General features: G+C 58.9%; 1 protein-coding gene across 1 annotated transcript; it reads left to right on the top strand.

Moving 5' to 3' along the window:
* Nucleotides 1–285: 285 nt before the first annotated feature.
* Nucleotides 286–7,150, top strand: LOC142911185 (volume-regulated anion channel subunit LRRC8C-like). Its single transcript, XM_076060287.1, has 9 exons — nt 286–439; nt 900–1,013; nt 2,023–2,327; nt 3,753–4,262; nt 4,527–4,674; nt 5,495–5,653; nt 6,060–6,209; nt 6,405–6,729; nt 6,906–7,150. The coding sequence occupies exons 1-9, from the start codon at nt 296–298 to the stop codon at nt 7,148–7,150; spliced, it is 2,100 nt and encodes a 699-aa protein (XP_075916402.1). The 5' UTR covers nt 286–295.
* The last annotated feature ends 18,059 nt before the right edge of the window (nt 7,151–25,209 follow it).

Raw genomic sequence — 25,209 nt, 5'->3', positions numbered from 1 at the left:
TGTCTGTGTGTGTGTGTCTCTCTATGTGTCTCTGTGTGTGTGTCTCTGTGTGCGCGCCTCTGTGCGAGTGTCTCTGTGTGCGTGTTTTTGCGTGCCTGATGTCTGCGTGTGTGTCTCTGCCTGTGTGCGTGTCTCTGTGTGTGTCTCTGTGTGCGTGTCTCTGTGTGTGTCTCTGTTTGTGTGTCTCTGTGTGTGTCTCTGTGTGCGTCTCTATGTGCGCGTCTCTGTGCGAGTGTCTCTCTGTGAGTGTTTCTGCGCGCCTGATGTCTGCTTGTGTGCAGTCTCGGCCCGAGTCATGATTCCCATCGGAGCCCTGACCTCCTCCTTCTCATTGGAGGGTCACCAGGACCTCAAGATCCTTCAACCCTGGTGGGACGTGTTGTGCGACATGCTCTCCGTGCCCATGTTCATGATCGGCATCTTTGCCGGGATGCTGCAGGTGCGTCGTTCCAACAACGCTCCAGAGAGCCCCCCCACGCACATTCATCAATGTCGCCGCCTTGCTCATGGACATTGTATAACATCGCGCCACGGTGGCCGGGAGATATTGACGACCTCGCCTGGTATGTAGGAGGTCATAGGTTCCATCCCCGACCCCTGCTGCATATTTGGACTCTGCGTATGTCTCATCAGCACGGTGGCCGCGAGATGTTAACTACCTCGCCTGGCACGCAGGAGGTCGTGGTCTCCAACTCTGCGTGCGAGCTAACTCAAAGCGCTGGCTAGAGAGCGAATCTTGGGTCGATTTGGGTTGCCCCCCCCCCCCGTATACACCGGGAATCGCGCAAAGTGAACCACCTGCGTGGAGCGGCGTCCTCCAGGAGACCACACGGTGTCACGTGACCATGACGACCGCTCGTCATGGTCACGCGGTACCCACTTCCCCCGCCTCCGCCCAGAACATGAACGAGCGCATCCTGTGTGTGCCGGTGCCGAGCGGCTTCGACGTGGATCTGAAGGAGTGGAACGAGACCGTGCTGAGGGACCTCGTGGCCAACCCCAGGGCCCACAGGGTGAGTGAGGGTCCCCCTCGGGCCGGCTCGGCACCACCTTGTTGCCAGCGGAAAGGCCGGCTGCGCCACCGACAGTTGCCCGAGGAATAGTGTCGTGTATAGTGTAGTGTATAGTGTAGTGTATAGTGTAATGTATAGTGTCTATAGTAGTGTAGTGTATAGTGTAATGTATAGTGTAGTGTATATTGTAATGTACATTATAGTGTAATGTATAGTGTAGTGTAATGTATAGTGTGGTGAATACTATAATGTGGTGTGTAGTGTATAGTGTAATGTATAGTGTAGTGTAATATATAGTGTAGTGTATAGTGTAATGTATAGTGTAGTGTATAGTATAACGTGTGGTGTGTAGTGTATAGTGTAATGTATAGTGTAGTGTATAGTAGTGTAGTGTATAGTGTAATTTATAGTGTAGTGTATATTGTAATGTACATGATAGTGTAGTGTATAGTGTAATATATAGTGTAGTGTATAGTGTAGTGTAATGTATAACGTGTGGTGTAATGTATAGTGTAGTGTATAGTGTAGTGTAATGTATAGTGTAATGTATAGTGTAGTGTAATGTATAGTGTAGTGAATACTATAATGTGGTGTGTAGTGTATAGTGTAGTGTAATATATAGTGTAGTGTATAGTGTAGTGTAGTGTATAGTATAACGTGTGGTGTGTAGTGTATAGTGTAATGTATAGTGTAGTGTATAGTAGTGTAGTGTATAGTGTAATTTATAGTGTAGTGTATATTGTAATGTACATGATAGTGTAATGTATAGTGTAATATATAGTGTAGTGTATAGTGTAATATCCTAGTACAGCACACCAGTGTGTTGGAGAGCAAAGCCACAACATTGACGATCTTGAGTACGGTGACGTTTCGCCAGTAATTACAACCGGCATCATCAGGCGAAAGCCAGATTTGAGCCAGCTCTGTCACCCTGCAAGGGAGGGGCATGCGATATCACCGCCACGCCAGTTCACTTTGCCCTTCTGCGTGCGTTCCCACACTCGCCCAGACCGGCTTCGACCAGTACCAGTACCGGTTGATCAACCAGTTCTGCTACGACAACGCGGTGCTGTGGATCAGCAAGTACTTCCCGCACCTCGTGGTGCTGCACACGCTCGTCCTGACGGCCACCAGAAACTTCTGGTTCAGGTTCCCGGAGACGAGCTCCAAGATTGAGCACTTTGTGTCCGTGCTGGGCAAGTGCATGGATTCGCAGTGGACCACGCACGCCGTCCACGAGGCCGCGCTTGACGGGGTGGCAACAACGGCGGCGGCGTTGCGGCCGCCGCTGCTCGCCACGGCGGGGAGCTGCAGGTCAGAAGGGGGCTGACGGAGAGACGGCCCACGGCTCCTTCCTGGTTATTATCCCCTCTCTTGCCTTTGTCATTCCTTCCCCCCTTAAGTAAAAAAAAACCTAAAAAGTTCCCCTTTCACCCTGCAGGGGGACCCCGCGTGGGTTTGGGGCAGCGAGCCCGTTCACACATATCTCTATCCCCCTGCTTTTCATAACCGGTTTGGCTTACGGTTGGCGGTGTGCGTGTGTGTGTACGTGTGTGTGTATGTGTGTGTGGGGAGCGGTAGTGTAGCGGTTAGCGCGCTGCTGTGCTATGAACCTGGCGACCCGGGTTCGATTCCCGCTCACGGCCAACACCAGTGACGATTATCTGAACCGGTCCTGGGCCTCCCCTAGGTCGACTCAGCCTCAAATGAGTACCTGGTGTGGTGGATAAAAACATTGCCACTGCGGAGACTAAGGTGGTCGGGCGTGGTGCTGGCTGCCCACCCCCTCGTATACCGTTCCGGCCTTCATAGGTGCTCGCTAACAGCATTTGCCCCTACAGTCTGTTAAGGCTATAAGGGGATCTTTGTTTTGTTTTTGTGGGGAGCGGTAGTGAAGCGGTTAGCGACCTGCGCTATGAACCCGGCGACTCAGGTTCGATTCCCCCTCACGGCCAAGACCAGCGACGATTATCTGAACCAGTTCTGGGCCTCCCCTAGGTCGACTCGGTATCAAATGAGTACCTGGTAAACATCGCCACTGGGGAGACAAAGGCGACCAGGCGTGGTGCTGGCCACCCACCCCCTCTTGTACAATTCCAGCCTTCATAAGTGCTCGCTAACAGCACTTGCCCCTACAGTCTGTTAAGGCTATACAGGGGATCTTTGTGTGCGTGTGTATGTGCGTAATGATGTGGGTGTCTGTGAGTCTGTATGGGTCTTTGTGGGTCTCTACGGGTCTCTGTGAGTCTCGATGGGTCTCTGCGGGTATCTGTGAGTCTCTATGGGTCTCTGTGGGTCTCTATGGGTCTCTGTGGGTCTCTGCGGGTCTCTGTGAGTCTCTATGGGTCTCTGAGTCTCTAAGGATCTCTATGAGTCTCTATGGGTCTCTGTGAGTCTCTATGGGTCTCAGTGAGTCTCTATGGGTCTCTGAGTCTCTATGGGTCTCTGTGAGTCTCTATGGGTCTCTATGGGTCTCTGCGGGTCTCTGTGAGTCTCTATGGGTCTCTGTGAGTCTCTATGGGTCTCTGCGAGTCTCTGTGAGTCTCTATGGGTCTCTGAGTCTCTGCGGGTCTCTGTGAGTCTCTATGGGTCTCTGTGAGTCTCTATGGGTCTCTGCGAGTCTCTGTGAGTGTCTATGGGTCTCTGAGTCTCTAAGGGTCTCTGTGAGTCTCTATGGGTTTCTGTGCATCTCTGCGTCATGACGCGTTGCCCGATGTCCACGCAATCCCACGTACGCAGCGACCCGAGATCCGGCGAAATCCCCATGGAGAAGCTGCCTCCTGAGTCTCCGCCGGGACCGCCCCGGCCCTCCGTCCAGTTTGTCGACCTCGGCGAGGCCGCACCACCCGACCGGTCCCCCCCGGAGCAGAGCGAGGACCGGCGGACGCCATCGGATGATCGCATCCTGGACAAGAAGGAGGGCGAGCAGGCTAAGGCTCTCTTCGAGAAGGTGAAGAAACTCCGCGCTCACACGGAGGCGGGCGGCGGGCTCCACAGGATATACGTGTTGCAGACGGCGGCCCGCTTGCTGCAGGCGCTGGTGGTGCTCGCGTACACCGGCTACGCCTGCCCCAATATGCGCTACCACATCCACTGCGTGGAAGGCGAGTACATCACGGGCTACAGGAACTTCTACTGCGTCCACGGGCTGTGGCGCATCTTCCGCATGATGTGGATGGCCTACGCGACCACGATGTGCGTTTACGCGCTCACCTGTGCCTACGTCGTCTACTGGGTGGTGACCTGCAGGTGAGAGGGGGGGGGGGGGCGGCGGTGCTGCCGCAGAGCGGTTGTGTGGCACTGGATCGCCGTCCGGCAGCCTTCTGGCTTTGGCCTACGGGCTTTTCGGCGATCGTGGAGATGCGGTTAGCGCGGACGGCGACACTGCTACGAAGATCTAAACGTAACGTTTTACTAGTGGCTTCGTGGGAGATCTTCCGCGTCAGGACGAGGGTCGACGGGCGCTGAGTTCTCTGTGCTGGGGGGTGGGGGGGGGGGGCGCTGACACTGCAGGCTCAAGGAGTACAGCTTCGCGGAGACGCGCCAGGAGACGGGGGTGGACGACATTCCGGACGTGCGCAACGACTTCGCCTTCCTCCTGCACCTAGTGGACAAGTACGACCCTTGCTACGCATCCAAGTTCTCCGTCTTCCTGTCCGAGGTGAGGAGAAGCCGCTCGCAGAGCACGCTGTGCGCTGCACGCACGCCGTACACTGGACGGAGCCGACCGCGCTGATCAGAGATGCGGTGTTAGGACAACAAACTGTGGGTCTCTGTGTGGTGAGCGTGGTGCTGGCCACCCACCCCCTCGTGTGCCGTTCTGGCCTGGCCTGCATCGGTGCTCGCTAACAGCACTTGCCCCAACAGTCCATCGAGGCTATAGGGGGGATGTTGAGTCTTTGGGTCTCTGTTTGAGTCGTGTTAGTCCATGTGTAATGACAGGGTGTCACCTGTCGGCCTGGAGGGGTAATCGCAGTTATAGGCAAGTTATGTAATGACTAATTATAAGGGGGGGGGGGCGTATCGGTAGTAAAGGTCAAAGGCTGAGTCAGACCGCAAGCACCGGGAACCTGCTTGAAGATTCTGGAAGGGGGCGTGGCCGGAGGCGGGGCTTGGCCGCACCGGGGTGTACATGAGGGGGTCCTGAGTCCTGGCTGCGTCGCCGCTCGCCGTCATCTCTCTTTGCCGTCCTGCCACGTGGTCGATCTTCTGCAGGGCTCTCATCGTCGCCGTCGCTGCGCTAAGTCAAGTAACTGTGTAGTTGGACGCCGACGATGGGGTTGTGTAGCCACGTAGAGACGTTTACATATACGTATTGTCCAGTGTGAGAATAAATAAGAAGGCCTCTACACGATGTGTCTCGGAAGTTGCTCACTACATATGTATAACATGGGGCGGTACGGCTCATTGGGCCCTCGCTGCTGAAACAAATAAAATCCATCCACGCTTGGCTGCTGGTGCTGTTGCTGCTGCTGCTGCAGGTGAGCGAAAATAAGCTGAGGCAGGTCAACGTGGATCAAGTGTGGACCCTGTCGCATCTGACGGGGCTGCTTGAGATCAACGCGCAGGGCGAGAGCGAGCTACGCCTCTGCAAGCTGGCAGCGGTGCCAGTGGACACATACCGCCTCACTCAGATACAGGTGCCCGTGGACACACCCATGCACCCACCCACCCACCTGCTCACTCACCCATCAATTCACTCACCCAGACACCCACTTACCCACCAACTCGCCCACACACCCACCCAACCACTCTCGCACACACCCACCCACTTGCTCACTCACCCACTCGCTTGCCAACACACCCACTCACGCACACACCCACCCACACACCCACTCACTCACCAACCCACTCACCCACACACCCATCCACTCACCCAGACACCCACCAACTCACACACCCACCAACTCACTCACCCACACATCCACTCGTCTACCAACTCACCCACTCGCCCAACCAACTCACCCACATACCCACTGACCCACACACCCACTCACCCACTCACCCACCAACTCACTCACCCTCATACCCAATCCCCCACCGAAGGTGCTGACGCTGGACTCGATGCACGGGGTGACGCTGGGGGCGGCGGTGGTGCAGTTGGTGAACCTGCACCAACTCCGGCTGCTGAACTGCACCGTGAGCGTCGACAATCGCGCACTCGCCTTCCTCAGTGAGGAGCTGCACCAGTTGGAGGTGCGTGGGTGGGTGGATGGGCAGGCGGGCGTGAGGGTGGGTCGGTCGGAGCGGTCCATTCGGCTCCACTGACCCGGCCGTGACATCACCAAAAAGTCACCTCCCCCACCAAATGTATTTAAGTCGCAGTGTCGGGGACCGATATTCACCGTTGCCGTTCGCGGCGTCCGCCCCCCCCCCCGCGCCCTCTTGCAGGTGAAGTTTGCGGTCAAGGCGGAGGTCCCGGGCTGGCTGCGTGAAATGCGCCACCTGGAGGAGCTGTCCCTGGAGGGGCCCCTGACGCCCGCGCTCCTTAAGCCGCTGGGCGGCCTCAGGCGCCTGCGGGGCCTGCGCCTGACGACAAGCGTCGCCCGCCTCCCGCCCGGCCTGGCCGCCGTCGCTAGCGGCGGCGTGCGCTCGTTCGCCCTCGACAACGGCGGCGTGCGCCTCGAGTCGCCGGCGCCCCTGAGCAAGCTGCGCGGCTTGGAGACGCTGCGGCTGACGCGCTGCGGCCTGGAGCCCGCCGAGCTTCCGCGGCCGGGTTGGTCACCCGGAAAATATATCCCCGCTCCGGCACACCGCGTCCGGTATACCACGGAGTCGAGCGCCACCTACCGCAGTTTACCGGCGACCAGGTGAACAAATGGCGAGGCGCCAAACCCCGTGAGGGGGACCCCTGGAATACCGCATGCCGGGTGCCGCCGACGCGCGGCCGAGCCGCCCGCGGCGGTGGCGCCGTACCGGCCTTGCTGCGCTGGCACGCCTCCGCGGCGAGGGCGCACGACATGCTGACGATGCGCTCCAGCTCCTGCACGTGCACCTCCGCCTTGCCCCGCGTCGCCTCGCAGCTCGCCGGCGACGGCGGCGGCGCTGCGTTCTGCACGCTGGCAACGCGGAGCGGGCGGGGAAATGTGACGGCGGGCGGTCGCGGCAGTGCGAAACCGGAAGGCGGCCCCGGTTAATACCGCGACGCACCGTGACGCGTGCGTGACGACGCGAGCGTGACGACGCTGTACCTGGACTTGGCGAGCATCGCCTTGATCCGCTCCGTGTTCTTCTGCCACGCCTCCATTCCCAGGGGGATCGGCGGCTCCTCGGGGTCCTCGTCCACGTGGCGCTCGGGCACCGTCACGTGGCGACGAGGGGGGGGCACCTGCGGGCCGGGGGGAGGGGGCATAACCGTGACCGGCTCGTCATCAACATCATCGCTCCCGTTATCATCGGTAAACATCATCGTCATCGCTCGCTGTCATCGTCACCATCAAATGCCGTTGCAAACATCGTAACCATGGTCATGAATAGTGACATCGTCATGGCTCTCTTTACCACTGTCATCGTCATGACAATCGTCGTCATAACTACGGTTATCATTGCTGCCTTTGCCATCATCATATACATAATTAGCATTGCTATAATCAAAATCATTTTCTACATCACAACGCTACCATTGCATTTATGGCTGTGATCACCAGCACCTAACAACAGACACAGAACAATGCTCAGATTTGGATCTCTCTCTCCGTGACCTCCTGCCCGGGTCCAGCTGTTTTCGCTCCTGACCTCCGACTCCTGATTGGAACCCAGGCCTCGTAAGCCCAAAATCCCAGAACTCTCAGCAGCATTTGAAACATCACCGCCAAGCGCCACATCTCTCACCATCCCAACACCCCCCCCCCCCCCCCTCTCACTCATCAACCGGATATAGCTCTCAATCCAGACCCGGATCTCTACCCACTGATCTCTAACCCTGGATCACCTCTGACCTTGGCTGTGTCTCACCTCTGACCTTGGCCGTCTCTCACCCCTGGCCCTAGTGTGTCTCACTCCTGACCCCGGCTGTGTCTCAACTCTGACCCAGGCTGTGTCCCACCCCTATGACCCTGCCATCTCACCTCCCACTTTCACCCAGGATTTGGCTGTCTCTCACCTCTGACCCTCACCGTCTCTCACCCCGAACCCCCGGCTGCATCTCACCTCTGACCCCGGATCGTAGCTGCCGTCGAGCTCCGTGCATGCGGTGCGGAGCCGCGCGATCTCCTGCGCCGGCGTCTCAGGCGCCGGCGCGTCCTGCACAGCGCGCTCCATCTCGGCGATGTCCAGGTCGTCTTGGCGCTGCCTCAACTTCGTGAGCTGCAATGACGCGGCGGCGGTGTTGGATAAGGCAGGCGGACACCACACCACCACGGCCTCATGGCCCATGGCCTCGTGGCCCAAAACCTCATGGCCCAAGGCATCGCCCACCGTCTCGCCACGGTGTCTCCCCCGCGATAAAATGCGCCACATCGGTTGACGCCAGGCCCACCGAGTGGTAATGACGCGGAAATGGCGGCACCTCAACGTAGCAACGGCGCGAAAAGCCACGGCTCGTGGAACGTGTCGACTGACTGGGATGGCCGTCCTCTCTGTGCTACTTTGTACGTGCCATGGGTTGACTGACTGAGATAGACTGGCAAATGCACCACCTGTGCCCCCCTACTGGTGCCAACAAACAAACCGTCGGGGCAAACGCTGCTAGCGAGTAGCAGCACCTATGAAGGCCGGCACGGCACACGAGGGGGTGGGCTGGCCAGCACCACGGTCGTGCCAACACACACACAGGGCACGTGCCATCTTCAACCCACACATACAGGGCACGTGCCAACCCCAACACACTCACACACCCGCGAGACGTCCACGGACGCGGGCCGTGTGGGCGACCGCGCCGCCAGGACGGTCCGGCGGTCGAGCGTCATCGCGTGGCCGCGTCGGCCCGATCCCCCCGGGGTCACCGTCGTCGCCGCGTCCCCCCCGACGCCGCTCCCGGCCGCCGCCGCCGCCGCCTTTTGATTAAGCTTGAGCCGCTCCAGTTGCTCCTCCGCGGTCATCTTGCCCCGGGCGGCACCGCCCGCGGGACCGCCCGCCGGGTACAGCGCGTCCATCGCGCTCTTGGGCCGCTCCTAGCAATGACAAAAACGATGGCCACGATGACGATGGCGGCGACGATGGTGACGATGATGACGACGGCGGTGACAAACAATGGGCGACGCTCGCAACAACGAGCAAACGGTCACAACAACGAGTGATGGTCACAACATTTGTGGCCAGGTCGCCTCTGATTGGGTGGGGGATGAGAGGGATGGGGGGGGGTGATCGGGTGGGGGATGGGTGGGTGGGAGGATGGGAGGTTGAGGGGATGGGAGGGTGAGGGGATGGGGCATGGGGGTCCCTCTCACCCGGCTGAGCCGGGCGCCGTCTGCACGGAGGTGCACGAGGTCAGCCTGCAGCAGCAGCCGTTGCTGCTGCTGCTGCTCGTGTGAGCGTCGCTGAGCGATCTGCAGGTGCAGCACCTCCAGGGACGACTCGATGCACGCCTGCGCCGCCACGCACACACGCACGTACCCACACATGTACGCAACCACGTACCCACACATGCACCCACACACGTACCCACACACGCACGCACCCACATACACACGCACGCACCCACGCACCCACGCACGAACCCACGTACCCACGTACCCATGCACACACACACACACGCACGCACGCACACACGCACGCACACACACACGCACAAAGATAAAGATGCCTTCCATCCACCCGGGTAGCCTTTGCAAGCTGTCGGGGCAAGTGCCGTCACGGCGAGTAGCGTCGCCACGTCCCCCCACTGCCGATGATTCCACTTCGCACAGAGCACTCATTTAAGTCCGAGTCGACCTCGGTGAGGACCAGGACTGGTTCAGATAATTGCCGTCACTGATGCAGGCCTTGAGCGGGAATTGAACTCGGGTAGATGGGGTTTCAGCGCAAGCGTGGCCCTAATCACTGCACCATCGCTCTCCAAAATCAAATAAAAGTGCCTTGACAGACTGTTGGGGCAAGTGCTGTCAGTGAGTAGCAGCAGCAGTGCCTATGAATGAGACAAAGATCCCCCATATAGCCTTAACAGACTGTTGGGGCAGGTGCTGTCAGCGAGTAGCAGCATCAGTGCGTATGAATGAGACAAAGACCCCCCGTATAGCCTTCACAGACTGATGGGGCAAGTGCTGTTAGCGAGTAGCAGCAGCAGTGCTTATGAATGAGACAAAGATCCCCCGTATAGCCTTGACAAGACTGATGGGGCAAGTGCTGTTAGCGAGTAGCAGCAGCAGCTATGAAGGCCAGCACAAGCGGGTGGGTGGTTGGTCAGCATCACGCGCGCTACAAAGACAAACATCCCCTGAGTAGCCTTAACAGACTGTTGGGGAAAGTGCTGTAAGCGAGCACCTATGAAGGCTGGCACAGCACACCACTCCCGGTCGCCTTTGTCTCCCCAGTGGCGATGTTTAATACACACCGTACCAGGTACTCATTTGAGGCCGAGTCGACCTAGGGGAGGCCCAGTACCCGGTTCAGATAATCGTCACCAGTGTTGGCCGTGAGCGGGAATCGTGAACTCACCTCCTCACTATCGTGACCTCACCATCGTGACCTCCCCTCCTCACCATCGTGAACTCACCTCCTCACCATCGTGAACTCACCTCCTCACCATCGTGACCTCACCTCCTCACCATCGTGAACTCACCTCCTCACCATCGTGAACTCACCTCCTCACCATCGTGAACTCACCTCACCATCGTGAACTCACCTCCTCACCATCGTGAACTCACCTCTTCACCATCGTGAACTCACCTCTTCACCATCGTGAACTCACCTCCTCACCATCGTGAACTTACCTTCTCGTTGCGCAGATGCCTCAGCCTGGTCTCCTGCTCGTGAAGTGTTTTGTTGAGGTCACACAGCCGCGTCAGCTTCATCTGTCGCAGCCACAACAGACAAAGATCACCCCCTGCCCAGTGGAGGCCTTGAAGAGACCGCTGGGGCAAGCGCGTCTCGCGGCCACAGGCACACACAGACACACAGACACAACCAGACCCACAGAGACACACAGAAACACACAAAGACAAAGATCCCCCATATAGCCTTAACAGACTGTAGGGGCAAGTGCTGTAAGTGAGCACCTATGAAGGCCGGAACGGTACACGAGGGGGTGGGTGGCCAGCACCACGCCCGACCGCCTTTGTCTCCCTAGTGGCAATGTTTACAAACCACACCAGGTACTCACTTGAGGCTGAGTTGGCCTAGGGGAGGCCCGGGACCGGTTCAGATAATCGTCACTGGTGTTGGCCGTGAGCGGGAATCGAACCCAGGTCGCCAGGTTCATAGTGCAGCACGCTAACCGCTACACTATCGCTCCCCACACACAAAGACAAAGATGTGTGTGGGGAGCGATAGTGTAGCGGTTAGCGCTATCGCAGACCCACACAGATACACACAGACCCACACAGAAAGATGCAGACAGACACACGCAGACACACAACAACAACCGCCATTCACCACTAATTGGCGGTGACGTCACCACGACACTTGTGCCAGGCCATGTGCACCTTGAGGCCACGTGAAGTGTCGAACGCCCGCTGGCAGGAGGTCACGGGGCAGACCCAAGTGCCATGGGTCGACTTAGATGACTGAGATGACTGGCTGATGCACCACCTGTGCCCCCTACTAGCCAAACTGCTGTGCTTTAGCCACCTGGCGCTCCGCTCGTTGTTGTGAGCGTTGCTCCTCCGCCCTCCGTTGTTGTTGGAGGGCGACTGCCTCCAACTGCCCAGTAGCGTCCTTCACGAGCCTCCTCCACAGAGGCCGATCTTGACACCGCTGGTACCAGTAATCGGCAAGTCCACTCAGCTCCACGTCCTCCTGTACCACATCACTCCATGTCTTCTCTAGCCCGTGCCGCGCCCGTTTAGCCCCCTCGATCCGGCCGAACAAAAGCTGTTTAGGCAAGCGGTGGCTGGGCATGCGGGCTACATGACCCAGCCAACGCAGCCTTGCCTGCTGGAGGAGCTCACCAATGGGACCTTGTCCAGATCTTTCAAGGATTTGTGAGCTCCTCACACAATCCAGCCTGGTGAAACCCAGGATGGATCGTAGGCAGGCAAGCCTAAATGTTTCTAACCGGCGAAAATGTGCCATTAGGGGGGTCCACGTTTCGCAAGCATAGAGAAGGGAAGGAATGACTGTGGCCGAGAAGACCTGAAGCTTAGTGCGGAGCGACAGACCAGGTAGCTTCCACACAGCATTACGCAACCGATGAAAAGATATTGCCGCTCCACTGATTCGGAGTGAGACCTCTGCTGTTAAACTGGAGCCGGTCATAAGCACACAGCCCAGGTATGGGAAACTCTCCACTCTCTCCACAACTGCCCCATCACCGATTGGGAGTTGTGGGGGTGGAGTGTCCGATGGTACAAAATACCCTGTGACCCCATCGTGTGACCTGGAGACCCGCCTGTGACCCTCCGTGACTGTGTGTGACCCCCGTGTGACCCCCCCCGGTGGCCCCGTGACCTCCCGCGTGACCTCGTGACCCCTCCCCCCCCGTGCCGGACCTGTGACTGGTTTCTCTGCAGCTGGATGAGCAGCAGGGTCAGCTCCTCTGGCTGTGCGTAACCACCGCCATCACCGTCGTCGCTGCTATCATTATCATCATCATCGTCGTCGTCGCGTCAGCATTATCAACACCGCCATCGCCGCACAAACGGAGCAACATCGGCCGCCACCCCGTTACCATTGCACCGGCGTTGTCCACCCCGATAGCGGGATTGCCGTGGACGCACCGACCAGACAGCCACCGGGTGGCGCAGCCGTCGGGCGGGGCGAGAGCGGTTTGACTCGCCGTCGGAAGGAAAGGTCAAGAGGTCAAGAGGTCAATGTTCGTTGAACTTCTTTTGCGAAGGGTGGGGGGGCGTGGGGGTGAGCGGGAAGGGTGAGCGGCGAGGGTGAGCATGGGGGTGAGCGCGGGGGTGAGCGTGGGGGTGAGCGGCGAGGGTGAGCATGGGGGTGAGCGCGGGGGTGAGCGGCGAGGGTGAGCGGCGAGGGTGAGCGTGGGAGTGAGCGCGGGGGTGAGCAGGGAGGGTGAGTGGGGAGGGTGAGTGTGGGGGTGAGCGGGGAGGGTGAGTGGGGAGGGTGAGTGTGGGGGTGAGCAGGGAGGGTGAGTGGGGAGGGTGAGTGTGGGGGTGAGCGGCGAGGGTGAGCGGCGAGGGTGAGCGCAGGAGTGAGCGTGGGGGTGAGCGGGGAGGGTGAGCGGTGAGGGTGAGCGTGGAGGTGAGCGCGGGGGTGAGCAGGGAGGGTGAGTGGGGAGGGTGAGCATGGGGGTGAGCGGCGAGGGTGAGCGTGGGGGTGAGCGGCGTGTGTCTCACCGTGCGGCCCTGCAGGCTGGGCGGGGTGGACTGCGGGGTGGACTGCGGGGTGGACGTGTGCACCATGGACGGTGTGGGCCTCCTATCCAGCGTCTGCATGCACTGCGAGACCATAGGGAAAGACAGCCAGACAGTCAAACAGCCCGATACACAGACAGCCCGATAAACAGACAGCCCGATAGACAGACAGCCCGACAGACAGACAGCCTGACAGCCAGACAGTTAGACAGCCCGATAGACAGACAGCCCGATAGACAGACTGCCTGACAGACAGCCTGATAGACAGACAGCCCGATAGACAGACAGCCCGATAGACAGACAGCCCGGCAGACAGACAGCCTGACAAATAGCCAGACAGTTAGACAGCCCGATAGACAGACAGCCCAATAGACAGACAGCCCGATAGACAGACAGCCCAACAGACAGACAGCCTGACAGACAGCCAGACAGTTAGACAGCCCGATAGACAGACAACCCGATAGACAGACAGCCTGACAGACAGCCCGATAGACAGACAGCCCGACAGACAGACAGCCTGACAGACAGCCAGACAGTTAGACAACCCGATAGACAGACAGCCCGATAGACAGACAGCCCGACAGACAGACAGCCTGACAGACAGCCAGACAGTTAGACAGCCCGATAGACAGACAGCCCAATAGACAGACAGCCCGATAGACAGAAAGCCCGACAGACAGCGCCATACGTGTGTGGGGGGGGGGGGGCAACCGTACCCGCGCTCCGTGGCCGTGGCTGAACTCGGCAGCGCGTTGCCGGCGCGCCCCCGGGGCGGCCGCCGCCACGTCCACCCCCCCGGGGGCGCCCACCACCACCACCAGCGACTGGCGGTAGCTGGGCATGGACCTGGGCAGCGTCTGGGTGGACGCGATGCTACGGGGGGGGGGGGGGGGGTGGGGAGGAGGGAGAGGGGGGGGGAGAGGAGAGGAGAGGGGAGGAGGAGGATGGAGGGGGTCAGGGCCCGTTCCTTGCTCAAGGTTTCACAGCGACGCCTCACCGCTGCGACCCGCAGGGTTCACAGCCACGCGTGTCCATCCCCCCCATCTCGTCTCTAACCATTCTCCACCTCCTCCCCTCCACCTCCTTCCCTCCACCTCCCATCTTCACCCCCCCCCTCCTCCTTCACTCCCTGTCACCAATCTTTGAGCTGCTCCCCCCCCACCCCTCCTCTACCCCCCCAACCGCACCCCGGCGTCTCCCTCCTTTCAAGCGGTCTCTCTCGTTCTTCTCCTTCAGCGACCGCATCATCCACTGCTCCAGCTGCACCGTGGAGTCACGCGTCTGCCTCTCCAGTGCCGCCGCCGCCCGGTGGCCCTCGCCGGCGCCGCCAGCCGCCCCGTAGCCAAACTCGTCCTGGTTGAACGCGGACAGGCTGCTGCTGCCGGCAAGCCCCATCCTGTCCGTGCTGTGCCGCTGCAGGCGCAGCTGCAGCTGCAGCGGCTGCTGCGGTTGCTGCGGCTGCTGCTGGTTCGGGTGACATAGAACCACGCCGGACTTCGCCGCCGCTTCCGGCCGTAAGATCGCGGCGCCGGCGGTGGGGTGATCGGCGGCCTCCGCGGTCGTTCGGCCTGGGCCCGCCGACGGGTCGAACCTCTCGTCGCCGTCCCGCCGCTCCGCGGCCGCCCCCCTCTCGCCATCGCCGTCGCGCAGCTGCCGCCGGAGCTCCTCCGCGGCCACGGCTGCCGCCGGAGCGTCGTCGTCCGTGCCGGCCCGCGAGCGAGCCGGCCCCTCCTCTGTCACGATCTCCACATCGCCACGAGGGCCGCCCCCCCGTTCGTCGTCGTCGTCGGAGCGCGGCGGCCTCCACCGGGCCGGCGCCGCGACATCTCCCGGCGCCCCACGGAGCCCGTCAACGAGCACCTGCCCCCCCGCCTCCTCCTCCGCCGCCGCTCGCCCGCGTGAGCGGTTGCCCCCGCCGCCGCCACCGCCGTTGCTGGACGTTGGGATCAGATCGCGTGAGACGCCGCGGTGGCTGGGAGATGTTGACTACCTCGCCTGGTACGTGGGAGGTCGTGGGTTCAATCCCGACTCTCTCTTCCGTGGGTTACGTGGATTCTTCTCCACATTTAGAATTGATATCCCAGGTTTTTTTCTTGGGTTAGATCGCGTAAATGTGTAAATGTTGTGTCGTTAAAACCCGCCACCACCCGACACAGCCAACTTGTAAGGGTTGTCATGTAAACAGAACGTGGCCAATTCGTCACTAGTACAGCACTAGTGTGTAGTGTATAATGTAGTGTATAGTGTAGTGTATAGTCGTGTAGTGTATAATGTAGTGTATAGTAGTGTAGTGTATAATGTAGTGTATAGTGTAGTGTACTAGTACAGCACACCGGTTGTGTGTTGGAGAGCCAAGCCACAACATTTAAATTCTGAATATTGTGACGCTTCGCCAGTAAATACAACCAGATTCATCAGGCGACAGCCAGATTTGTGGAGAAGTCCTCCACCTGCTACGTTCCTTATATAGAGGCGTAGATGTGGTGACCACACTTCTGCGCTCTTGCGCAAAGTGGGGGGGGGATTACTGAGTCAACCTAAGAGCCTACGCGTTAAACTGATATAAATATGGCGTTGAACCCACCAGCCAACCGACATTGAGCAAGGTTTGTCACCTAAATCGACGGTTTAGAGTGTATGGCTTGCGAGAAATGTCCACTTCGTTGAACTATCGTTTGTGGCCACGTCGCTGTGAACTCCCAGGCGGTGTACGTGCCGGGCGGTGTACACCCTGCGCCACCCTGCGCCACCCTGCGCCACCCTGTGCCACGCTACCATCCGATATTGGGAAGCCGCTGGAGCCGCTGGAGCTACGCAATTTTAAATCATCATCATCTAGATTGACAAACTAAATTCTTGAGAACTCCTCTTTGTGTATAGGTTGCTGTCCTTCCCCCGCACCTCCGATTAGCACGGCTGGCTACGTACGTTGCGTTCAACGCACACGCACGCGCGCGCAAACGCACGAGGGGGGGTTGGAGGGGAGGAGGTGTCTCACCCCTGCGGGATCTCCATCTGCAGCTGCGACGCCTGCGCCATCGCCTTCATCCACACGCGCATTTCCTCCAGCGAGTCGGCGGCGAAGTAGTAGGTGCGCATGCCAGCGTGCCGCGCCTGCCACGGCACACGAGTCAAGTGGCGCCCCCCCCACCCCCCGCCGGCTTCTCGTGCCTCTGGCTCGGAGGCCCAGCTTGTGGAGGGAGGGGGGGGGAGAACAGAGGAGGTGGGCACGCACGCACGCAGGCAGGCAGGCACGCAGGCACGCACGCAGGTCAGCTGCATTATAACCCAGTCAGCTGCATTATAACCCAGTCAGCTGCATTATAACCCGACCAGCTGCATTATAACCCAGTCAGCTGCGTTATAACCCAGTCAGCTGCGTTATAACCCAGTCAGCTGCATTATAACCCAGTCAGCTGGATTATAACCCAGTCAGCTGCATTATAACCCAGTCAGCTACGTTATAACCCAGTCAGCTGCATTATAATCTGGTCAGCTGCATTATAACCCGGCCGGACTTTACGTCGTGAACTCTGTCGCGATTGTATTTCCCGTTTTTGCCTGCATTGCTTTGATGCATTCGAAGTAACGGCGAGGTGTAACTTCACTGTTGCAGTTGTATTCGTCTGGCATTTAACTTATGAGATTAAAAAAAATACATACTTTGCGTGAATGCGTGAGCGTGCACGAACACAGACATCGCACGCGTGTACACAAGTGCGTATTTGTTCGCATACAAGTGAGGCTTTCCAGAGCACCAAAATTACATCGTAAATAAATATTCATTAATGTCATCGATTCATCAATGAAAGCCCATTAAAATAGCCATTGTTATCAACTCTTCGTTTTGCCAATCCACTGCCGGATGAAGCCCTCCTCATGCCGTGTCAGCCACGGGGGTTGTTTGGCCATACTTCACCGCTCTGGAAAGCCTCGGGCCCAGCGAGTCTCCGAAACTCCATTCCTCAGGAGGGTCCCTGCCCCCCGACCTGATTGGCCAACAGCTTCCTCTCGAGTAGCTTTGCATTTTTTATTGTTTTAGCCCCGTGCGACGACGTGCAGGTCAGCTCGTCTTATAAAAAGAAAATTCGACGCGAGTATTTTCTCCCGTCGGCTTTCCCCCACGTCTTATAAGGGTTTCATTTATTTTTTAATCGACGTACGGCAACGTCAATAATTTCCGCTTTTGAAAAAAAATCGTCGCCGGTTTTTGAACTCCTTTGGAGACGAGAGAGAGCGGCATCCGCCAGTAGGAGCCCACCGCGGAAAGCGCCTAGGCGTGTCCGGAGAACGCCACGAGGAAGGAGGCGTCCCAGAACCACTCCCGAGATCCAACGCCCCATGGCGACCGCACGGAAATTTTTATCTGAAAAGCCGAGGAGCTGTTTTGGGCTAAAAACAAAACGCGGCAAGAACCCCCCCCCCCCCGTCCATCCCCAAATCCTCGCGACCCCTAGCCCAGCCATGCGGGCGCGTACCTTTGTCCGGCGAGCGAAGCCGCCTTGCGAGCGAGCGGCTCGCGAGGTCGGAGTGAAAGGAGCGACGGTCCAACCGAGAAGACACCCAGAGAGGCACGGAGAGGAGGAAGAGGCGTTCCCAGAGTTCCCAGGGGGTCACGCGGCACGGGGGGGGGGGAACACATTGACGACGGCGACGCACGCACAAGCAGCCACGCGCATCACACCCAGTCCCCGCATCGCACCCAGACCCCCCCGCACCGTCTCACCGCACAGCGGCGGTTTCTCAAACTCACGCGCTGTACGGGGCGTAGCAGCTGCAGCAGCCGGCTGCGGCACGGAGACCGTGCAGGAAAGGTAATTTCTGAAAGTGCACGGGGGGGGGGGGGGGGGGGCAAACCGACGTCGCCTCGGTGGCCGTGCCGTTACTACCACGTGCGTCGAGACGCAGCGTCGCTTTGAGAGCAAGCCGCAACGCCGATCGTTAGAACAGTCTAGACGTGTGGCGTGGGGTGGGGGTGATGGAGCTATCCAGAATTTCCCAACGTCCACTTTGAACGAAGCAGATGGTGCGTGGTGATTACTGCGGTTAATACCACACACACACGCACACGTTAATACCACACACGCGCGCACACACGCTAGTACGTCACACATCACGCCTTCTACGTGAGCGAGGGGACAGCGTGAGCGGCGTAGCGGGCAAGCGGTCGCACCCCCCGCACCCTCCACCCGAGGCCCCCACCCCTGCCCACCTGAGCAGGGCGTTAGTGAGCGCGCGGCAGGGAAATCCGTTAGTGGGCGGGCAGTCGAAAAGTTAGCGAGCCGAAAAAAAATAATAAAAACACCCCCCCCCCCCACCCCCGTGCAACGACGAGCACGCTTCACATTCACGTCATGTCGCATCCGAGAACACAAAGCACACGTGACCAGCGGCCACTTAAAACGATGGTGAATATTATTGTTGTGATGACAATCACAAAAACGAGAGTGTGCGGGCGTTCGTCAATCCGCCGCGGGATGAAAGGCTCCCCCCCCCACTGCCACCTCCCACGTGCCGCGGTCGTTGTCTCGGTGACCGTACTTCACCGCGACGGTCGGTGATGCGAGTGAGCGGCGGTGACCCGGCGCCGTGGGCCCCCCGCGTGCGAGCGGAAGGGGGCATCCCGGCACACGACGAGGGTGTGGGTGGCTGGCACCACGCCCGGCCGTCTTCGTCTCCCCAGTGGCGATGTTTACACGCCGCACCACCAGGCCCGCCCGCTAGGCCCCGCCCGCCAGGCCCGCCTGCTAGGCCCACTCGCTTGCCCACCGTACCTTGAAGGCGAACTTGCGGTTGATTTTATCGTCGGCTTCCACCGGATTCACCTGGAAGCTGGGCAGGAAGATGCTGCCCAGGACACCCTCCTCCTTGTTGTCTGCACTCCCCCACGGCAGGGGGCCACGGGGCAGGTGGGGGGGGGCAGAGTCAGCATGGTTGGGAGGGCAGGGGGGGGGACAGCGAGCCCGTTGCCAGGGAGCTCCCGTGGCGCGGGGCGGAATGTCGGACATCGAGGCCCCAGCGACGGCACGACGGCGGAGCGACCGGGCCCGCCCACTCGTGGCGACTCGGCTCCCGGCACGTCACAAGTAACCGGGGTAACGAGATGGTGAGGGCTCGGGTTGAGAAGTCAGGGGTCAGAGTGCACCACTCACCTTTGTAGTAGAACAGGCAGAAGTCGGACAGCACGAACCAACGCTGCTTCCACAGCTTCATCCCCGTGCTGTCCTGTGGTGCCGACAGCCACACAGCCACTGCGTTAGGACGAGACTCCTCTATGTGAGTCTATGCGTCTCTGTGTGATGAGTCTGTGGGTCTCTGTGAGTCTGTGGGTCTCTGTGTGAGTCTGTGGGTGTCTTTGAGTCTGTGGGTCTTTATGCAAGTCTGTGGGTCTCTGTGTGATGAGTCTGTGGGTCTCTGTGTGATGAGTCTGTGGGTCTGTGTGAGTCTGTGGGTCTCTGAGTGAGTCTATGCGTCTCTGTGTGATGAGTCTGTGGGTCTCTGTGAGTCTGTGCATCTCTGTGTGAGTCTGTGGGACTCTGTGTGAGTCTGTGGGTGTCTTTGAGTCTGTGGGTCTTTATGCAAGTCTGTGGGTCTCTGTGTGATGAGTCTGTGGGTCTCTGTGAGTCTGTGGGTCTCTGAGTGAGTCTGTGGGTCTCTGTGTGATGAGTCTGTGGGTCTCTGTGAGTCTGTGGGTCTCTGTGAGTCTGTGGGTCTTTATGCAAGTCTGTGGGTCTCTGTGTGATGAGTCTGTGGGTCTCTGTGTGATGAGTCTGTGGGTCTGTGTGAGTCTGTGGGTCTCTGTGTGAGTGTATGCGTCTCTGTGTGATGAGTCTGTGGGTCTCTGTGAGTCTGTGGGTCTCTGTGTGAGTCTGTGGGTCTTTATGCAAGGCTGTGGGTCTCTGTGTGATGAATCTGTGGGTCTCTGTGAGTCTGTGGGTCTCTGTGTGAGTCTGTGGGTCTCTGTGAGTCTGTGGATCTTTATGCAAGTCTGTGGGTCTCTGTGTGATGAGTCTGTGGGTCTTTATGCAAGTCTGTGGGTCTCTGTGTGATGAGTCTGTGGGTCTCTGTGTGAGTCTGTGGGTCTCTGTGTGATGAGTCTATGCGTCTCTGTGTGATGAGTCTGTGGGTCTCTATGAGTCTGTGGGTCTCTGTGTGAGTCTGTGCGTCTCTGTGTGATGAATCTGTGGGTCTCTGTGAGTCTGTGGGTCTCTATGTGAGTCTATCGGTGAATCCACCCCACCTGTTTGTGAAGCCAACCCCGGATCATGACGGGCGCGTTGGGGTTCCGCCGGATGGAATGCGAGCGTTTGCCGAAGTTCTGGAGCTTCCTGGAGCCCTTGGCGTTCTGCGTCACACGCGTAACGTTCCGTCACCACCACCACACGATCGCACAAGCACGTGCAGTCCTCTTGCCGATCCACTGCCGGATGAGGGCTTCCCCAACGAGCCCCCCCCCCCTCGCTGTGTTCTAGCCGCCCGGCGCTGCGCTCGTCGTTGCGAGAGTCACTCCTCTGCCCTCCGCTGTTGCTGTCGGGCTGCTGCCTCCAACTGCCCAGTAGTCTCAGAGCGCACCTAGCCCGGCACCGCCCGGTAGCGTCCTTAACGAGCCTCCTCCGCAGAGGCCGATCTTCACGCCGCTGGCAACACAAGGGCCCGTCCCTTCTCACGCGCGTCCCTTGCGTCCGTTCAGCCCCCCCTCTCTATCCAACAAATCGTAAGATGCCTGGGCGGGTTTGCGGTGGCCGGACACGCGGGCTACGTGACTCCAGCCAGCTTGCTCCTCGCACAATCCGGCCTGATTAAACCGTGACGGATCGTAGGTGGGGGGGGGGGGGGGGGGCGGGGAGCCGGCCTGAATGTTTGCGCAACCGGCGCAACCGGCGCTCGGGGACAAAGAGTGTCCCCGTTGTCACAAGCGTAGAGAAGAGGAGGGGGGCGCGACCGTGGCGCGACAAGCCCCAAAGCGTCGTGCGGAGACGGGCACGGCAGGTCCCGCGCGCGCGGCGTCACGCGACCTGGTGAAAAGATAACGCCGCTCTAACGGCCTAGAGAACCGCCGGGGAGCTTCTGCTGCCAAAGCGGAGGCGGTGTGCGAGAGGCACGCCGCCCAGGTGTGGCAACTCGTCAGCCCTCTACGCGAGCGCAGCCTCGACTCGCGCAGAGCGCAGTGGGGGTCGGAGTGTCTGATGGGGCGCAGCGTAGAGGCAAACGGTGGGGGGGGGGGGGGGGGGGTTGTTCGTTTCACACGCAATAAACTTTCGCAACCAATATTATTGTTGATAATCAAGGTTTTTGGGTCCGATCGCACGCACGCACCTTAGGCACGGGGATGGGGGGGGTGCTCCCCCCGTCGTGCTCTCCCCCTGCCGAGTGGCCGGACATTACGGCGGTGGCGGCGGTGGTGGCGGCGGTGGTAGCGGTGGCAGAGCTCCCGCTGGAAACGCTGACCGGGCGCGCCAGCGCCGCGTCACACACCACCAGCAGCTCCTCCTCCCCTCCTCCGTTGCCTCCGCCCAGCTGATGCTGCTGCTGATGATGGTGTTGGTGCTGCTGCTGCTGCTGCTGATGTTGCTGATGATGTTGTTTCTGTTGCGGCGGCTGCTGTTGTTGTTGCGGTGGTTGCGACGATTCGGAAATCCTGGGGGAGACGTTGCGTTATACCGACGTCAGCAGAAACCACACGGGGGTCATCGTCGTCGTCATGTTTCAAGTTTATGCTGTGTGACAAGGCGGAGAACTCGTTTGCAAGAGTGAGCGACTGAGTGAGTGGGTGAGTCAATGAGCAATCGACCGAGTGAGTGGGTGGGTGAGTGGATGAGTGAGCGGGTCGGTGGGCGAGTGGATAGTGGGTGTATGAGTGGGTGGGTGAATGGGTGGGTGGGTGTGTGGGTGAGTGGGTGGGTGGGTGAGTGGGTGAGTAGGTGAATAGGTGAATGGGTGGGTGGGTGGGTGTGTGGGTGAGTGGGTGGGTGGGTGAGTGTGTGGGTGAGTGGGTGAGTAGGTGAATGGGTGAATGGGTGGGTGGGTGAGTGAGTGGGTGGCTGGATGGGTGGGTGAGTGGGACTTGGATCCACCACGCGCGGCCACCTTTGTCTCCCCAGTGGCGATGTTCACACACTACAGCAGTTACTCGTTTAAGGCTGAGTCAACCTAGGGGAGGCCCAGGACCGGTTAAAATAATCGTCACCGGTGGTGGCCGTGAGCGAGAATCGAACTCGGGTCGCCGGGTTCGTAGCGCGGCGTAGCGCTAACCGATACACTACAATACGTTACGCTTCCACACACACACAGATACACACACAGACACACACACAGACACACACAGACACACACACACACAGACAACGCTAACCACTACGCTACAATGCGTTACGCTTCCACATGCGCGGGCCATGGTGACAGATTTGACGTCACAGCTCACTTGCCGTACAAAAAAATTGATGCATTATTGAGCTCCTCCCCCCCCTCCCCCTATAATGTTTGCACGGTGTACAGTCTGGAAAGTACCCACGTGGCAAATTTCAAGATTGTTGCATGTCAGGAAGTACGCTAAACATTTTGAACAGACACACACAATCACAACTTTGCCTTTTTATATATATGGAGATGATGATGCATAAGCGACAGCGTCGACAATTTACGATTGTCGACGCTACCGATGAGATCGATTGGTGCTGTGCATTACAACAACAACGATGGTTGTGGAGTGTACAACAACAAAAACAATCCTCACCTTTTGTGTTTGTCGACTTTAAACTTTAACATTATCCTCGGCCCTTCGCGTGTGGCACGACATCCAAACAAAGCAAGTTGGCGCCTCGCTTCAAACGTCCACGTGAATCGACGTCTTCATCCATCCAAAGTCATCACCTCCACCACCTCTTCTTCTGCACGATACCAGGACGGTGAAGTGTGGTCAAACACAATTCGGGCAAATCGCCTCGACGGGAGGCTCGGCTCGTTGGGATCGCTCGCGAAACGTCGTACTTCAGAGTGTAAGCTAACGTCGTGGCTCTCGCTCTCCTCGTTCTGTTGACGCTCCGTCCCCTAAACCCCTCACGACTCCGCTGTGTCGGGTGGCGGCGGGTTTCACGACACACAGCCACCACACACAAACAAACTACTTGTCAGAGGCCTCTCTCTTATCCAGCAGTGGATATGGCAAACAGCTCGCGCTCTGAAACGCGTCTTCGCAGCTGCTGCAGGGTCCCCCTGCGAAACGTTGATCTCCTTGTCAGCCTCCCATCACCACTGTTGGTAAATCTCTCCGCAAATGTCGTCAGGTCTTGACGTTCGTCGAATCGTCGTCTTCGTCAGCGTGGTCTTCTTGCAGGACTTGTAAACACATGGCCCACATCCACACCCACATTGCGATACACAGTACACACATATACACACCCTCGTGTGTGTGTTGTGTACACGACGTGTGTGTGTACACGTTTGTGTGTGTGTACACGTGTGTGTGTGCGTGTCTGTTGTGTACACGACGTGTGTGTGTGTGTACACGTGTGTATACAGTACTGTATATAGGTGTCTGTGTGTATAGGTGTGTACACGTGCGTATTAGTGTGTGCACGTGTGTATTAGTGTGTGTACACGCCTGAGTGTGTACACGCGCGTATTAGTGTGTGCACGCGTGTGTGTGCGTGTACACGACTATACAAGCACGCGCACACACACACGTGGGTCGGTGGTGGGGGTGGGTAGGTGGGTAGGTGGTGGGGGTGGGTAAGTGGGTGGGTGGTGGGGGTGGGTAGGTGGGTAGGTGGTGGGGGTGGGTAGGTGGGTGGGTGGTGGGGGTGGGTGGGGGGGCCACTCCGCCTACCGCGCGCTTCATAGACGCCGCGCACTCACACACGCTGACCAACCCACCCACCACCACCACCACCTAGCCACAACCAACCCACCTACCCACCCCCACCACCTACCCATCTACCCACCCCCAACCACCTACCCACCCCCACCACCTACCCACCCCCACCACCGACCCACTACACAGCACCCACCCACCTACCCACCCCCACCACCGAAGCACCCCCACCACCTACCCACCCACCCCACCACGACCCACCTACCCACCCCCACCACCTACCCACCACCCACCCACCTACCCATCCCACTACCAACCCACATACCCACCCCCACCACCGACCCACCCACCTACCCACCACCTACCCACCCACCTACCCACCCCCACCACCCACCCACCTACCCACCCCCACCCCATAGTCTTCGCTGTTACAAACTGCTTCACCACGCTGTCGCTAAACAACGCGCACTGCTACTTAAGTGGCTGTACAAAGCTACAACACCGTGCTGCTTTGTACATCATGCAGCCCCGAAACACCGCGCACTCAGAGAGGCTGACCACCCCAGTCCTCGCGATGCAGAGTCTCACGATCTGTATGTAGACTGCAGGAGGAGGAATCCGAGGAGCTATGAAGCGCTTTTCCACACACGTCCAGTAGGGGGGTCACAGGGGTCAGTAAGCGACCACAAACTTCAGCAAACTGATAACCGCGTGCTCTTACCAAAAGGCTCCACAAACGCCGCGCACTCGCTAATCGCGCTCTCCCGATTAAAAAAAATGTTTATTGCCCAGAGCATCATCCTCTGCATAGACGAAGCACACCTCTCACCCCCTCCCCCAAACGCTCCCGAAGCAACACGAAAATTCCCACTTGCCTCCATCAGCTCTGGAATTCCCTCCCGTCCCCTCTTCTCCTCATCCCCACAAGTTCTTGATTCTTGATGACAACGACCTCGGCTCAATTCAAGACACA

This window comes from Petromyzon marinus, unplaced genomic scaffold (genome assembly GCF_048934315.1).
Source record: "Petromyzon marinus isolate PM22_M1 ecotype Great Lakes invasive population unplaced genomic scaffold, UKy_Petmar_22M1.pri1.0 PM_G_Scaffold_17, whole genome shotgun sequence".
Taxonomy (NCBI): domain Eukaryota; kingdom Metazoa; phylum Chordata; class Hyperoartia; order Petromyzontiformes; family Petromyzontidae; genus Petromyzon; species Petromyzon marinus.
This window is presented reverse-complemented; position numbering and strand designations above follow the sequence as displayed.

Coding starts and splice junctions, on each gene's coding strand:
- LOC142911185 (XM_076060287.1), top strand. CDS start 296: ATGATTCCCATCGGAGCCCTGACCTCCTCCTTCTCATTGGAGGGTCAC. Junction 4,263..4,526: donor TACTGGGTGGTGACCTGCAG/GTGAGAGGGGGG, acceptor CTGACACTGCAG/GCTCAAGGAGTACAGCTTCG. Junction 6,210..6,404: donor AGGAGCTGCACCAGTTGGAG/GTGCGTGGGTGG, acceptor GCCCTCTTGCAG/GTGAAGTTTGCGGTCAAGGC.